The 14,095-nt window shown below is 41.0% G+C and overlaps 1 protein-coding gene across 1 annotated transcript in view; it reads left to right on the forward strand.

The window, feature by feature from the left end:
* Positions 1–14,095, forward strand: part of CFAP54 (cilia and flagella associated protein 54) — a 527,562-nt gene that overhangs the window by 319,409 nt on the left and 194,058 nt on the right. The window contains exons 38-40 of the mRNA XM_089651915.1: positions 1,163–1,386; positions 6,047–6,140; positions 7,074–7,182. Of these exons, the coding sequence (XP_089508041.1) occupies positions 1,163–1,386; positions 6,047–6,140; positions 7,074–7,182 (427 nt within the window). The remainder of the gene's footprint in view (positions 1–1,162; positions 1,387–6,046; positions 6,141–7,073; positions 7,183–14,095) is intronic.

Below are 14,095 nucleotides of genomic sequence, written 5' to 3' on the forward strand. Positions count from 1 at the left end.
ATTGTCCTATGAGGCTGCAAGACCCCTGACCCTCTGTCTGGACAGTGCTGATTGGCCCTGTGCTGATCACATGCACTCTCCCAAGAGAAAACAAACTCTCTAGCAGTACGCACCAAACTGAGTATGTGCAGCTTGCCGCCAAGGCTTTGTTCTATCAGCAGATGGACTGGAGATAGTAGAAGGAGGGGATGATCAGAGGAGACAGGATCAAACATCCTTTTTACACAATGTGGAACATAACCCCTTAGGTCCCACAGTGAGTATATCAAGCATGCTTCACTGCATATACAGGCTGATTTTATTGTTGTGGGTTTAGTAACACTTTAAGAATTGTTTCACATATTTAAAAAAGTTACAAAAATGTTTATCTATACAAAAAGACAAATTCATATAATAATATAGAAAAAAATCAGCAGGTGTATTATGGGTATACAGTATATTACATATATGTGACCACTTAAACGTGTACATTACATATTGGTATATTGTAATATTCCATTTCACGATAAAGGCAGGTAATGCCCTTCATAGATTAAATTCATCTCTCCAGGACTAGCCTTAAAAGAATTACAGAGCATTCGACAAGCTTCTCCATGCAATGATCTTTTCCCTAATACCAAGCACCACAGACACCATAATAAATACCCAGTATATCAGTATAAAACCGGTGAACACTAGATAAACTGCTATTTGCTGGTATATGTCATAGTTATTCTTCAAGGAACAAATAACTTCCAGTGCTAAAGCTCCCTCACAATAAAATCATCTAGAGGCCTGCCTTGCCAACTGCAGCTGTCCAAGGGGCAGGCATAAGGGAACAGAAGTAATAACCAACCTTTTATTATTTTTTTTCAACGCTATTAAAATTTGCTGGAAAAGTAAAGGTGAGCTTGCTTTTTTTTAATGGAAATGGCAGGGAATGGCAGGTTGGGTAAATTGTACAAGGGAGAATGTGATATTTTTTTAAAAAAGGTTTTAAAAGTCAGGGATGTATATATTAGTATATATTATAAAAAGCTTATTCATGTGAATTATGCAGTAATATATACATTCTAGCAAGTTTCTTTTTGCACATGAAAAATGTGGTATATTATTTTATTCTATATTATTTTCTTGGCAAAATGATTGCTTTACAACTAACTAGTGCAATTTGCATTCTCAGGTTGTTGATAAGAATGAAAAGTTTGGTGTCCCCAGCTGCATGGGTGGCATTGCTGATGAAGAAGGTGGATCAAATCTTACTTTTGAATATCCATTTGATGATTTCACAGTAATTGATATGCGCTGGACGTGTGATCTGGTTCTAAAAGCTATTGAGGTTTTATATCACATGAAAAGATGGAAAGCACTGGTTCATATAGCAATCCAGTTCAATATACTGACTCAGTAAGTTTCTCTGCATTTGAAAAACAAATAAAAATAAGAGATCTATTACAGTTTTATACAATTTGGAAATAGTTGTTTTCTAAATTCACATAAATATTAAAGCATGAAAGTTTAAAAATGCTTTGGTTTCTTGACATGGACCACCATCCTGAATTACAGCATGGTGTTGAAAAAGAAATTACAGAAAGAGGCTAAATACGTTTTTGAGAGTATATATTATATACTGTAAAACCTGTCCTACCTTTTGAAAATGTTGCAGTTCTGTTCAGCAAATGACATATTATTATCCAGGCACCACAGGTTTATTTAGGGTACCCCGTTGAAACTAGGAGATTAGTGATGGAACAAGAATGAAGTGGTAATGTAATCCCAGTGAATTAAACTGCTGTTCCTTTCCCATTGTCCTATTAGGAAATTAATATAAAGGCAAACTGAGGTACAAAAATTGTCTACGTAGTCGTTTGTACTTTTCTTTATTTATTAAAGTTAGAACTAAATATATAGTTGAATAAAATTATTCACATAAATAATAAATCTTGCGTATATATATTAGGGGATAGTATTCCATGCTTCCAGCAAGTGGAGATTTTTTTTTTCACGTCATTATCGTGATTACTTTTCAGCTGTGCTGAAAGAACCCCCTTGCTTAAACACCAATGATTTAGAGAAATTTTGGTGGCACAGTCTGAGGTTTTTACAGACAAGAATCAATTCACAAAGCTGAATGAACATAAGGATCTTTGTTTTCAGCCAGGGGATTGTAATTTTCAAATCTCATTGGGCTGAAAATTACTTTCTCTTTTTAAAAGTAAGTATCCTTATCCTTATGTGTTAGCTTTGTAAATTGAGCCTAAGCCCTGGTTCACACTGGATGCGACTTGGCATGCGATTTGCATGCCCTGTGACTTGCAAATCGCATGCCAAGTCGCACCTTATTGTGCGCAATTGGAGCAGTCATATTGGTGCAGTTCCGACTTGGTCAGAGCCGCACCAATTTCAAAAGTAGTACATGCACTACTTTTGGTGCGATCTGCATAGACATCTGTATCAGATGTCTTGAAAATCACACCTGAAATCGGCGAGTCCCCCGAGTTAGAAATCGTGCGACTTCACTGTAAGTTGCACGATTTCAAAGTCAGGCTTGATGTGAATGGAGGGTAAAGGGGGCTGTGAAGTAAACTACTGTGCCTTCTGTTTTTTAACCCCTTGTTCTCTAGAAATTATCTGTCCTATATGAAATGTTGGTTTGTAAAACAAATATTGTATATGAATATTGAAAAACACATACAAAACAAGAGCTTACAAATGTATAAACCTAAAGAAAATAAAATTTGACCTAAAACTAGGGATGCACTGTTACCCTTTTTTGATCAGCGAGTATGAGTGCTAATGCTTTTGGTCAAGTACTCGCCGGTACCAAGTACCAACACTTTGAGGTGCGATTTGTGTCAGAGTGCTGACCATTAAAAAGCCATCTAGCCCGGACTGTTATCCCTGCATGAAGAGGAGAGAAAACGGGGAGATTTCGAATCCCCAAACCTGTGAAGTGGCTTTTCCTTGTGTGACAGCATGGGATCGGTGCAGGGATGTTTCCCACACTGCTGCTGTGTGAACAAGCCTGGGTTCACACAGGAGCAGTTGGGAAACCGCATGCGATTTCAACAGTAATGTCACTGCATTCCTGTTCAAATCACATGCTATTGTTTGTGGTACAATTTGCATTCATACATTTTGTACTGACGGAAATTGCACCACAAAGTATTCGTTTTGTGGTATCGAGAGCATTTTCACGAGTATGAGTGTGACGGTGCGCGGCGTCAGACCCCAGCCCTTCTTACCAACTCGTGACCGAAGGACCAGCCGATCTCACACTGCGCTGTCACTTGTGTAACAATGCCACTCTCAGCTACGCCCTGCACAAAGATTTTCCAGCTCGTGGCACCACAATCTATGTGCCAGCAGTCTGAGAGCGATTGTTACCGGGCCAGGTTAATAACGCAATTAACCTTTCACACTGCCACCACCACCTTTTTGCAGAGAAGGAGGAAACTCACAAATCTTAGCAGTAACACTATGATATTAATATAGGCGTCTGTCACCACAGACAGATGTATTCAGAGGATTATTACATACAGTAGCACTCTTCAGAGACAGGGATTCTTTAGTTTGCATTAAAAGCTTTAGAGACAGTTCAACACTTTTCAGAAAATAGGATTTATTACTAAAAAGGTCAAAATGGTGCAATTAAAATATTTACAGAAAAACATGTAACAAAGACATAAAGAAAGCAATAAAACAACAGAGAAATAAAAGAAAGAAGTTAAGAAGGCAGAATACTTGCAAAAGTCCTTGGTTTGAGCAGAGTCCAATCGTCCGAACAAAAAGAGCTATTTTTTCTCCAGGTTATCAGTCTGTTTCTATTATCTCAAAGGGGTGTCTCCTGAGAACAAATGGCCAATCACCCCATATGGGGAGGGGTTTTAGGCGATAACCAAGGTTATGACCAAATCCCTTCCAAGTTCATACTATGGTCAATAACCTTCAATAGGTACAGGTAGCATCCTAGCAACTGGCAGATTAATATTTAGAATTATATTCCGCTCGCACAGATACCAAACTTTAGCATATCTTTGCCCCTCCGGATAAAAGAAATTGCTTTCTACCCTCTTGTAGGCGCTACATAGGGATATAAGGTGTTATGTGACTCATATTAAAATGACCTAGCCGAATATATACTTCATATTAATGTGCCCAGTTCCTGCTGAAGTTTATGATTTTGTATGAAAAATGACGCATGTGGAATGTACGTTTTATGGCATGCTTTAGCCCTAATGGCCTAACAGGTCATGACTGACTGAGTTATTGTTTTATGATCGGGCAGAGGAAAGTGGTTTTTCAAGCAGACCTCCTGGAACCAGACTAATTAGTGGTTTACAGCCATGGAGCTCATCCAGCTGTGCTTATTTAGGATGATATGCACTTTTAAACTCCGTTCACTTACAGACTCACATTCCATTCAAAAGGGAGGACAGGAGAGACAACATGGGAGCAACCTAACACGATGGCTGTCAGTGTCCATGTCTCTATGCGCACAATTGTCACAATGAGTACTTGTGAAAATACTCGGTATCGACACCAATACAGGCATCGCTGTATCCCTACCTAAAACCATTCTAGTTTCCCTGTAAAATAAATTTTATGATTTTATTGAAAACATGCTATGTGTAAAAGTGTTTTATATGTATATATATACATTTATGTATGTGTTATCCCCCTGAAATTCGGCTTTAAAGCTTACAAAATGTTTTTTTTTATCATGCTGAGCTTAAATGTATGTTCTGAATGTATTTTCCCAACAACAGCTTCATTGCAGACTCTAAAAGTAAAATAGATTACCGCTTTGTTTTTTTTAATATATGCCGCTTGTTTCAGGTCTGGTGGTTTAAGGTTCCGTTCCAGTAACAAAATCTAAACAGTTTCACAATTTTGCACACTTCTTGACACATTGCATGATACCATGGTTTAATTAAGGGGGCTGAGTTACAAGTGTTACTGTAAATGCTGAAGTATTTTCCCAATGCTCATTTGAATGGAGGATGTCACTAGTAAAGTAACATGTCTGAAACATTATAGAGCAAGCTCAGTTAGATGTTAAAAACTACTATTAACCATTGTTTCATGGTCCATCTGCTTTTAATAGATAACTGCCAAATTATTTTCATATTGGGACATCAAAGTGAGTGACACTAAACAGTATGTGGCCAAATTATTGTAGTCTTACAACTGCATTACAAATACACACCTTTTTTCTAGAAATCACACATTCAGATCTCTTTCAGGAAAGAGCCAAGGCAAATGGTTACCCTACATTTTTTTCCTGCCTTTTCTAAAAGATTGCCTCCAAGACAGCAGATATATGAAGACTCTTGCATGACAATCTGAACACGTACCAAATCTAGTTACTATGTTATGATCAAGCATCATAAAGTAAACAAAAACTTCCTCCACCTCCCCTGGCTGAGCCACATTCTCCATTATTTGTCTCACATGCCCCTCCTTCCAGACCCTGCAGCTCACAGTGGGAGGGTTTCACCAACATAGGCAGGGCTGTCAATCCAGAAAACAGTGGGCAGGACTAGGCATGGCTAGGTGCTGGTTGATAAGCTACATACTTTTGAATCAGCATTGAAAATGCTGATAAAAATGCCCCTGCGACATTTTTAATCCCACTTTAGTCCAAACAGGGACAGCCTTCATGAGAGTGGAACATCTGCTCTGAATTCAGGATCAGTGTAGCATCGCCCAGTAAGGGCAAATGTAAAAACTCTTGTTCCTACCTCTTTTTGAAAGAAGTGGCAGTTCATAAATATACCAACAATGGTTGCAGCAACTTCAACTGTAGGCAGGATGTGTCTTCCCATCTGCTCATGGCTTCATTAGCTTTCAGATTATCTTAAAATGTAAGGTGACATGCTTGGAATTTATTGAAACTAATTATTATTATGTATTATTGTAGCATTAGTAGTGCTAGTTGATGGGTTATATGAAAATGTACCATGATAAATTAAATTGGCTGGTCTATAAATTCATAAATGTTGTTCAGAAACTTGTAAATATACAGTATATGTACAATTTTAACATACCTTTCTCTATACGATAGTGAAAGATTTACAGAGCAAGTAACGCCCCTGTTGGTTTATGCACAGAGGATGTTGGCTGCCATCCACACTCCACCGGGCAACGCTGATGACAAGGTTAGTCTTTGAAGTTAATGTTTATGTTACCATATATTTAGGTTTCCCAGTAAAATATTTTTCATAAAAAAAAAAAAAAAAGGTTTGCATCCACTGGGTTTCAAGTGCATGTTCATCCAAGGAAAGTTTCTGTAGTCTTTCTTAAAACAATCTGCCCCTGGAAAGGAAGAATGTCCTTCGTGATCATGCGCCAGTCTTGCTTATGTTTATTTATAACTATCTCTGTTCTGTTTGGTCGAAAGATACCCAAATGCACCTTAACAAATTGGCTGATGTTCCATTCTATTTCTAGCTACAGCTTGGAGTCAATACAGACGTGTGTGAATGGGCAATTCACCAACTCGTGTTTACAGTAAAATCACAAATCAGAATTGATCAGTAATGTTTTTGTTCCCTGTAGAACAAATACCCTTTGCATTTGTAAAGATAGGCTCATTTTTTTTATTTGCTGTTCAACATTTTGTTTATTCCACCTTTTTACATTTTTAATACTTGCATGTATATTGCATTTTGTTCCTACTGTTGTATGCTGTATGTATAATCCTTTCAAAATGTAATATTCTTGGATTGTTTTTTTCATTGGGATCATGCTGATTATACTCTTTAACTACATGCAAATATAACTGTAGATTTTTAGCTGTTTGAGTTTTTGATAGTTATAATGATACCAATAACCTTTATTTTTTGCTCAAAGTAAAAAGAAAATAGTGTATAACACAATAATTTTGAAAGGTCTTCTGGTGAAAGATAAAAAGCTGTTATGATATTTTTGATAAAGGACAAGATAAACATCACCTTGCCTCCCCCACACTGGATTAGCTGTAAAGTCACATTGCTATTATGCTATTTCAAGAACATGCACACTATAAATTGAATAAAAAGATTTGTTAACATAAGCTTTCAGCTGTATTCTTTTCTGTGTTGATTTTTTAGATGCATTGCAGGAATTATATAGGAAAACAGCTTCATGTTGGCACAGTGTGTAATAAAGTGAGGAATCCTGCAGCCGATATTGATCGGAAGGGACACATTGTTCATTCAGGTCAGAGCTATATTACATCTGTTAACTTGACGTACATTTGTATCCTAAGCAAATAAACAATCACTGTGTTCTTTATCTTCATCATCCCTAATGCATGCAGAAACACACTATTCTGCTTTTCATCTCTCACGGACTTTGGTAGTTAATGTATTTTTGTAAACTTTTTGTAGAAAGGAAAACTACTGCTTGTACAAATTTAGGAACTCCTCTGTGTGCCTCTCTCTGTGTCTTTGTGTATACACATACTTATACACAGCCATGACCAAACATTGGTACCCCACCACATTTTCTCAAGTGAAACTAACACAAGTAAATGACATCAACTATTATAATTATGTAGCGCTACTCCCACAGGGGCCACTTGATAATGCTTGTTCCCAGTGGTTTCCCTGACTTTGCAAGTCTCCCGACACCTCTGGCACTCTGGGTTCAGACATATTTCAACAGTATGAAATAATAATGCAACAGACACTATTCTTTAGTAACACTTCTATATTAGGCTCATTCAAAAGAGTAGACCACAGAATGCTGGTTTAGGAGGTACATCCCACTTAACTCATAAAAGCAAAACACTGATAAAATGGAAATACCCAAATAGCAACGGTTAACAGATTATACGGTCACAGATGGTACATTGTAACTATGTAACTGCAACACCAGAAGCAGGAGGGGCAAGAAAGGGCTCGTTGACTACTTATTATCTCCCTCTGGACCATTGGCATTACAATAGGGAATGCAAAGAATTATGTAATATTATTAATTATATATATATATATATTTTTTTTTTTTTTTTTCTGGCATAAATGGGTATAGACACCCTAATTTGAATAGCAATGGCTTAACTACAAATAGCAACTTGAGTCCTGAGTTGTTTAAAGTTCCTGATATGATAGTAGCCGTTGTCTACTGCTAGCAATATACAGTAGTGAGTACTGGTAATTCAACGAAAATAACAGATAGGCTGTGGTAAATGCTCAAAGCAAGTATCTCTTGGTAGTAATGTTTAAAGGTGTCTGAATTCAGTGTCTGTATAGTGTTGTCAGAAAGAGGTTGGGCATCTGCTGCTTACCAATCCCATGGATAGCACAGCCTCCTAGAAACCGGGTTCTTGCACAGGCTCTTGGTTGTTTTGGTTGTTCGCAAAGAAGTGCAGTTACCACCTGACAGCCTGTCAGTGTGACAAGCAGAGATGACTGGCTTAAGACTGGATAGTGACTGTTCCGATGCCAAAAAAGTGATGTGATCCTGCTGTGGCAATCGGTTTCACTGCTATGTCGAACTGGTATGCAAAGACCCACAGTAGTAGCCTGCAGTCTGTCTCTGTAGGGGAACAGCAGTCACTCTGTGTTTAGCTCTGAATCCTTCTCCAAAAGAGCGAGCCAGTCCATTGCTGTAGAATATATCTGCTCTCCCAGCAACCTTTTGGTTCCCTAGCTCGCTGGTAGTTATAATTCAACCAGGACTCAGAATTACAGTATGTATTGGGTATAGGACTACAGGTTCCAGGATCCTTTGCTGACAGAATAACTGGATCCACTCTGCTAACAGGAAGTGATGTAGCAATCCCAGTACTGGGAACTACAAGGAAAAAGGATTAACCATAGTCTCATCTGTATATATCCCTGAATGGCCTAATGATATAGCCAGCAACTGGCTACAAATATTATTATACAGAATATGTATGGCACCAACAGTTTGTACAGTGCTTTACAACACAAGGGCAATCCAATCCAATACAGGAGGAATCAGAGAGCCCTGCTCGTTAGAGCTTACAATCATTCTTTATTTCATAACCCACAGACCAGACTTTATTCTTCTAAATATTAAGGCACTACATAAATAAAACAATCAAATGAAGATTTTTTAAATTTACATTTATGTTTTAATGTCAATGAAACTTGTCTGGGCACTGTGGGATGTTAATCTGGCTTGGTCTACAGTCTTATGTTTCAGACACTAGGAATGTTTTAGAAAGCAGAGATGAGTCTGCCTAGACAAAAAAGTCCAGTCTTAGAGAAATGGAGTCTAAAGCTGGCCATATACTGATCACACTTTTGTCTGGTTCACTGTATTCTGAGTACCAGTGCGTGCTGTTGTCAGAATACAATGTCCCAATGGGTGGGTGGGGATTCTTCCATCCACCTTGTTTGTGTGGTTGGAGGAATCTATCTATACCTTATGGTTCACTCATTGTTACTTGCTATGAAAAACTGAGGCTTGCTGAGATTGGGAGGGGTTATATTACTGCTGTTTTTACAGCTTTGTTTGCCATTGTCTAATCACCTGAAGACAGCTGTGTGATTGATGGTCTAAAATTCTACGTCCTGCAATATACTTCAATATACTTCAAGAAAAGGATTTTACAAGCAAGTCAAAAATCCTATTTTACATAGGAATAAACATAAAACAAAAGGTTAATATTTCAGAATGGCATAAGACCTCTTTGTATAGGACCTATACAGCTTTAAAAGTCCAAGAGAAGGTTGCTGTTGTGGCAAACAGAAGTAAATTAGATCATGGAGGTAATACAATGTGGGGTCTGAAGATAGAAATCTCAGATAGTGAAAGTCCAGTCTTTGAAGTAGGGGTATTCCTAATGAATAGGTATCCTAATTTAAAATAATCTGGTCATTTAACATCAGTCACTGCACAAATTTTGTTTTTAACTACACCTCTGATTTTCCACTGTTCCACTGTGTTGAGTGAAAAATGGGAAGTAACTCTTCTTCTTCAACTAGTATATAATTTGAATACAATAAAGGCAAAAGAAGCGAGTGCACGGACTCACACAAAGCAGCTAGCATAAAAGGATGAACCCCTATATCCTCAAAAACATGAAAAAACGTAAAATACAGCGCTGTAAGGTGTTAAAAAACCAAGGTGCTAGTAAATAAAGTGACAATTGTGACAGACTCAAAGTGAGGCGCTCTAAAAATAGCACTAAAGTGCATGTGCACCTCTCTGCTCGCCATGACTACGTTGCAGCCTCATCTCACCTGGGTCCAGCAAAGCAGAAGTGTCACCCGGCAGCCCTTGTCTCCGGAGCTGTCATTACCCTCAGTGACAACCTCCTTCCGGCCGGATCCTCCTCCGTCACCTGCCTCCCGGATCGGTGGACCCATGGCTGAAGATTGCTCCTTCGGTCCAGCGGGTCCATCACTGTGGATTGTGTTATTCCTGCTGGCTCTGTCCATGGTGGAAAGGTTGCATGAGTCATCCCTGTAATGCAGTGAGAGGCCAGTGGTGGTGCTGGAGTCATCCCTGTAATGCAGTGAGAGGCCAGTGGTGGTGCTGGAGTCATCCCTGTAATGCAGTGAGAGGCCAGTGGTGGTGCTGGAGTCATCCCTGTAATGCAGTGAGAGGCCAGTGGTGGTGCTGGAGTCATCCCTGTAATGCAGTGAGAGGCCAGTGGTGTTCTTTTTGTCTCCATACCATGATCTTTCTGGTGGAAGTTTTCCCTACCTGTGGAGGAGCTGGATATATTGCTATGTGCATTTAATATGCGCTTCTGGTGAGTGCATTCAAAAGCATTATCTAGCACTGAGTCACTTTTCACCTGTTCAGTTTATTTGATATTCATCTGGATCAGTGGTTCTCAACCTTTCTAATGCCGCGACCCCTTAATACAGTTCCTCATGTTGTGGTGACCCCCAACCATAAAATTATTTTCGTTGCTACTTCATAACTGTAATTTTGCAGTGGGAGGACTAGCGCCCCATCACTGATGTCAGTGGGATGAATAGTGTCCCATCGTTGGTATCAGTGGGATGAATAGTGCCCCATCGTTGGTGTCAGTGGGAGGAATAGTGTCCCATCGTTGGTGTCAGTGGGAGGAATAGTGCCCCATCATTGGCATCAGTGGGAGGAATAGTGTCCCATCATTGGTATCAGTGGGAGGAATAGTGCCCCATCATTGGTATCAGTGGGAGGAATAGTGCCCCATCATTGGTATCAGTGGGAGGAATAGTGCCCCATCATTGGTATCAGTGGGAGGAATAGTGCCCCATCATTGGTTTCAGTGGGAGGAATAGTGCCCCATCATTGGTGTCAGTGGAAGGAATAGTGCCCCATCATTGGTGTCAGTGGGAGGAATAGTGCCCCATCATTGGTGTCAGTGGAAGGAATAGTGCTCCATCATTAGTGTCAGTGGGAGGAATAGTGCCCCATCATTGGTGTCAGTGGGGGGAATAGTGCCCCATCATTGGCGTCAGTGGGAGGAATAGTGCCCCATCATTGGTGTCAGTGGGAGGAATAGTGCCCCATCATTGGTGTCAGTGGGAGGAATAGTGCCCCATCATTGGTGTCAGTGGGGGGAATAGTGCCCCATCATTGGCATCAGTGGGAGGAATAGTGCCCCATCATAGGCGTCAGTGGGAGGAATAGTGCCCCATCATTGGTGTCAGTGGGAGGAATAGTGCCCCATCATTGGCGTCAGTGGGAGGAATAGTGTACAATCATTGGCGTCAGTGGGAGGAATAGTGCCCAATCATTGGCGTCAGTGAGAGGAATAGTGCCCAATCATTGGCGTCAGTGGGAGGAATAGTGCCCAATCATTGGTGTCAGTGGGAGGAATAGTGCCCCATCGTGGTTGTCAGTGGGAGGAATAGTGCCCCATTGTGGGTGTCAGTGGGAGGAATAGTGCCCCATTGTGGGTGTCAGTGGGAGGAATAGTGCCCCATTGTGGGTGTCAGTGGGAGGAATAGTGCCCCATTGTGGGTGTCATTGGGAGGAATAGTGCCTCATCATTGGTGTCAGTGGGAGGAATAGTGCCCCATCATTGGTGTCAGTGGGAGGAATAGTGCCCCATCATTGGTATCAGTGGGAGGAATAGTGCCCCATAATTGGTGTCAGTGGGAGGAATAGTGCCCCATCATTGGTGTCAGTGGGAGGAATAGTGCCCCATTGTGGGTGTCAGTGGGAGGAATAGTGCCCCATTGTGGGTGTCAGTGGGAGGAATAGTGCCCCATTGTGGGTGTCAGTGGGAGGAATAGTGCCCCATTGTGGGTGTCAGTGGGAGGAATAGTGCCCCATCATTGGTGTCAGTGGGAGGAATAGTGCCCCATCACTGGTATCAGTGGGAGGAATAGTGCCCCATCATTGGTGTCAGTGGGAGGAATAGTGCCCCATCATTGGTGTCAGTGGGAGGAATAGTGCCCCATCGTTGGTGTCAGTGGGAGGAATAGTGCCCCATCATTGGTGTCAGTGGGAGGAATAGTGCCCCATCGTTGGTGTCAGTGGGAGGAATAGTGCCCCATCGTTGGTGTCAGTGGGAGGAATAGTACCCCATCGTTGGTATTAGTGACACAAATGATGGGGCACTATCCCTTCCACTGACACCAATGATACTTACCTTGCTGACTCCTGCTCCAGCCTGGGCTCGCTCTCTCCCTCTCCCATCTACAGGCAGCATACCTGGCTGCAGCAGCAAAATTTGCACTTACCTGTCAGCTGTCTTCCTTCTCTGGCCGCTCTCTTCACTCGCTCCTGCAGCTCCCTCGATCTTCTTCGATCTCCGCGCGCTGCCGCTTGGCTCCTCCTCTCCAAGCTCCACCTCCTCGCCGGTGATTGGCCGCCTGTGTGCCTCTCCTGAGCTACAGTTCCGGTGGCCAATCAGTGGCGAGGAGGCGGAGCTGTTGAGTGATCCCGGAGGTGTGGCCAGGTTACAGGGGCAGCATATCATCCCGCCCACAGATCGCCTGAGACAGGAGCGGTGTCTCGGTTCCTAAGACCATCGGAAATATGTGTTTTCCGATGGTCTTAGGCGACCCCTTTTGAAATGGTCGTTCGACCCCCAAAGGGGTCGCGACCCCCAGGTTGAGAACCGCTGATCTGGATGATCTCATTCTATTATTTTATATTGGACTGTTCACCATTGTCACTTTATATTAACTTTTTGATATCACTTACTCGTTATTTAGTGCGACACATATGCATTAATATTCACTTTATTTTCAGAGCGCCTCACTTTGAGTCTGTCACAATTGTCACTTTATTTACTAGCACCTTGGTTTTTTAATAGTTTATAATTTAACCTGGTAAGTTCTTGCTGTGGTCAGTAGAAGCTTACCTGGAATTTCACTTCAACTGGCTAAATACAATCACTTAACCTTTGTGTTAGACTGACAACTCAGGCTTGTATTTTTGGTTTATGGTCTTCATCAAGTTTAATAATTATGAGTAATTCCATTGTGACATCCACTCTCAGCAGTGTCCTGCTTAGCAAAGAAAACAGCTGAGTTGTGTTTAGTGTTCGCTAATACTTAGGCATTGGTTATGTTCTGTCTGCGTTTAGGAGTCTGTGTGAGATACTGTGACACATTTTTACAGTTGCAAGAAAAAGTATGTGAACCCCTTGAGATTACGTGGAGTTTTGCATGAATTGGGCATAAAATGTGCTCTGAACGTCATCTAAGTCACAACAATAGAAGAACACAGTCTGATGAACATAATACTACACAAACATTAAATGTTGCCATGGTTTAATTGCACATAACATGTAAACATTCACAGTGCAGGGAGGAAAAAGTGTGTGAACCTTTGGACTTAATAACTGGTTGACCCTCCTTTGGCAGCAATAACCTCAACCAAACGTTTCCTGTAGTTGCAGATCCGACCTGCACAACGATCTGGAGTAATTTTGGACCACTCCTCTTCACAAAACTGTTTCAGTGTAGCAATATTCTTGGGATGTCTGGTGTGAATCGCTCTCTTAAGGTCATGCCACAGCATTTCAATCGGGTTGAGGTCAGGACTCTGACTGGGCCACTCCAGAAGGCGTATTCTGTGCTGTTGCAGCCATTGTTTTGTTGAATTACTTGTATGCTTTGGGTCATTGTCCTGTTGCATCACCCATCCTCTGCGGAGCTTCAGTTGGCGGACAGATGGTCGTACGTTTTCCTGCAAAATGTCTTGA

Source organism: Staurois parvus, unplaced genomic scaffold (genome assembly GCF_062004578.1).
Source record: "Staurois parvus isolate SC_StPar_1 unplaced genomic scaffold, SC_StPar_1.0 ptg000025l, whole genome shotgun sequence".
NCBI lineage: Eukaryota > Metazoa > Chordata > Amphibia > Anura > Ranidae > Staurois > Staurois parvus.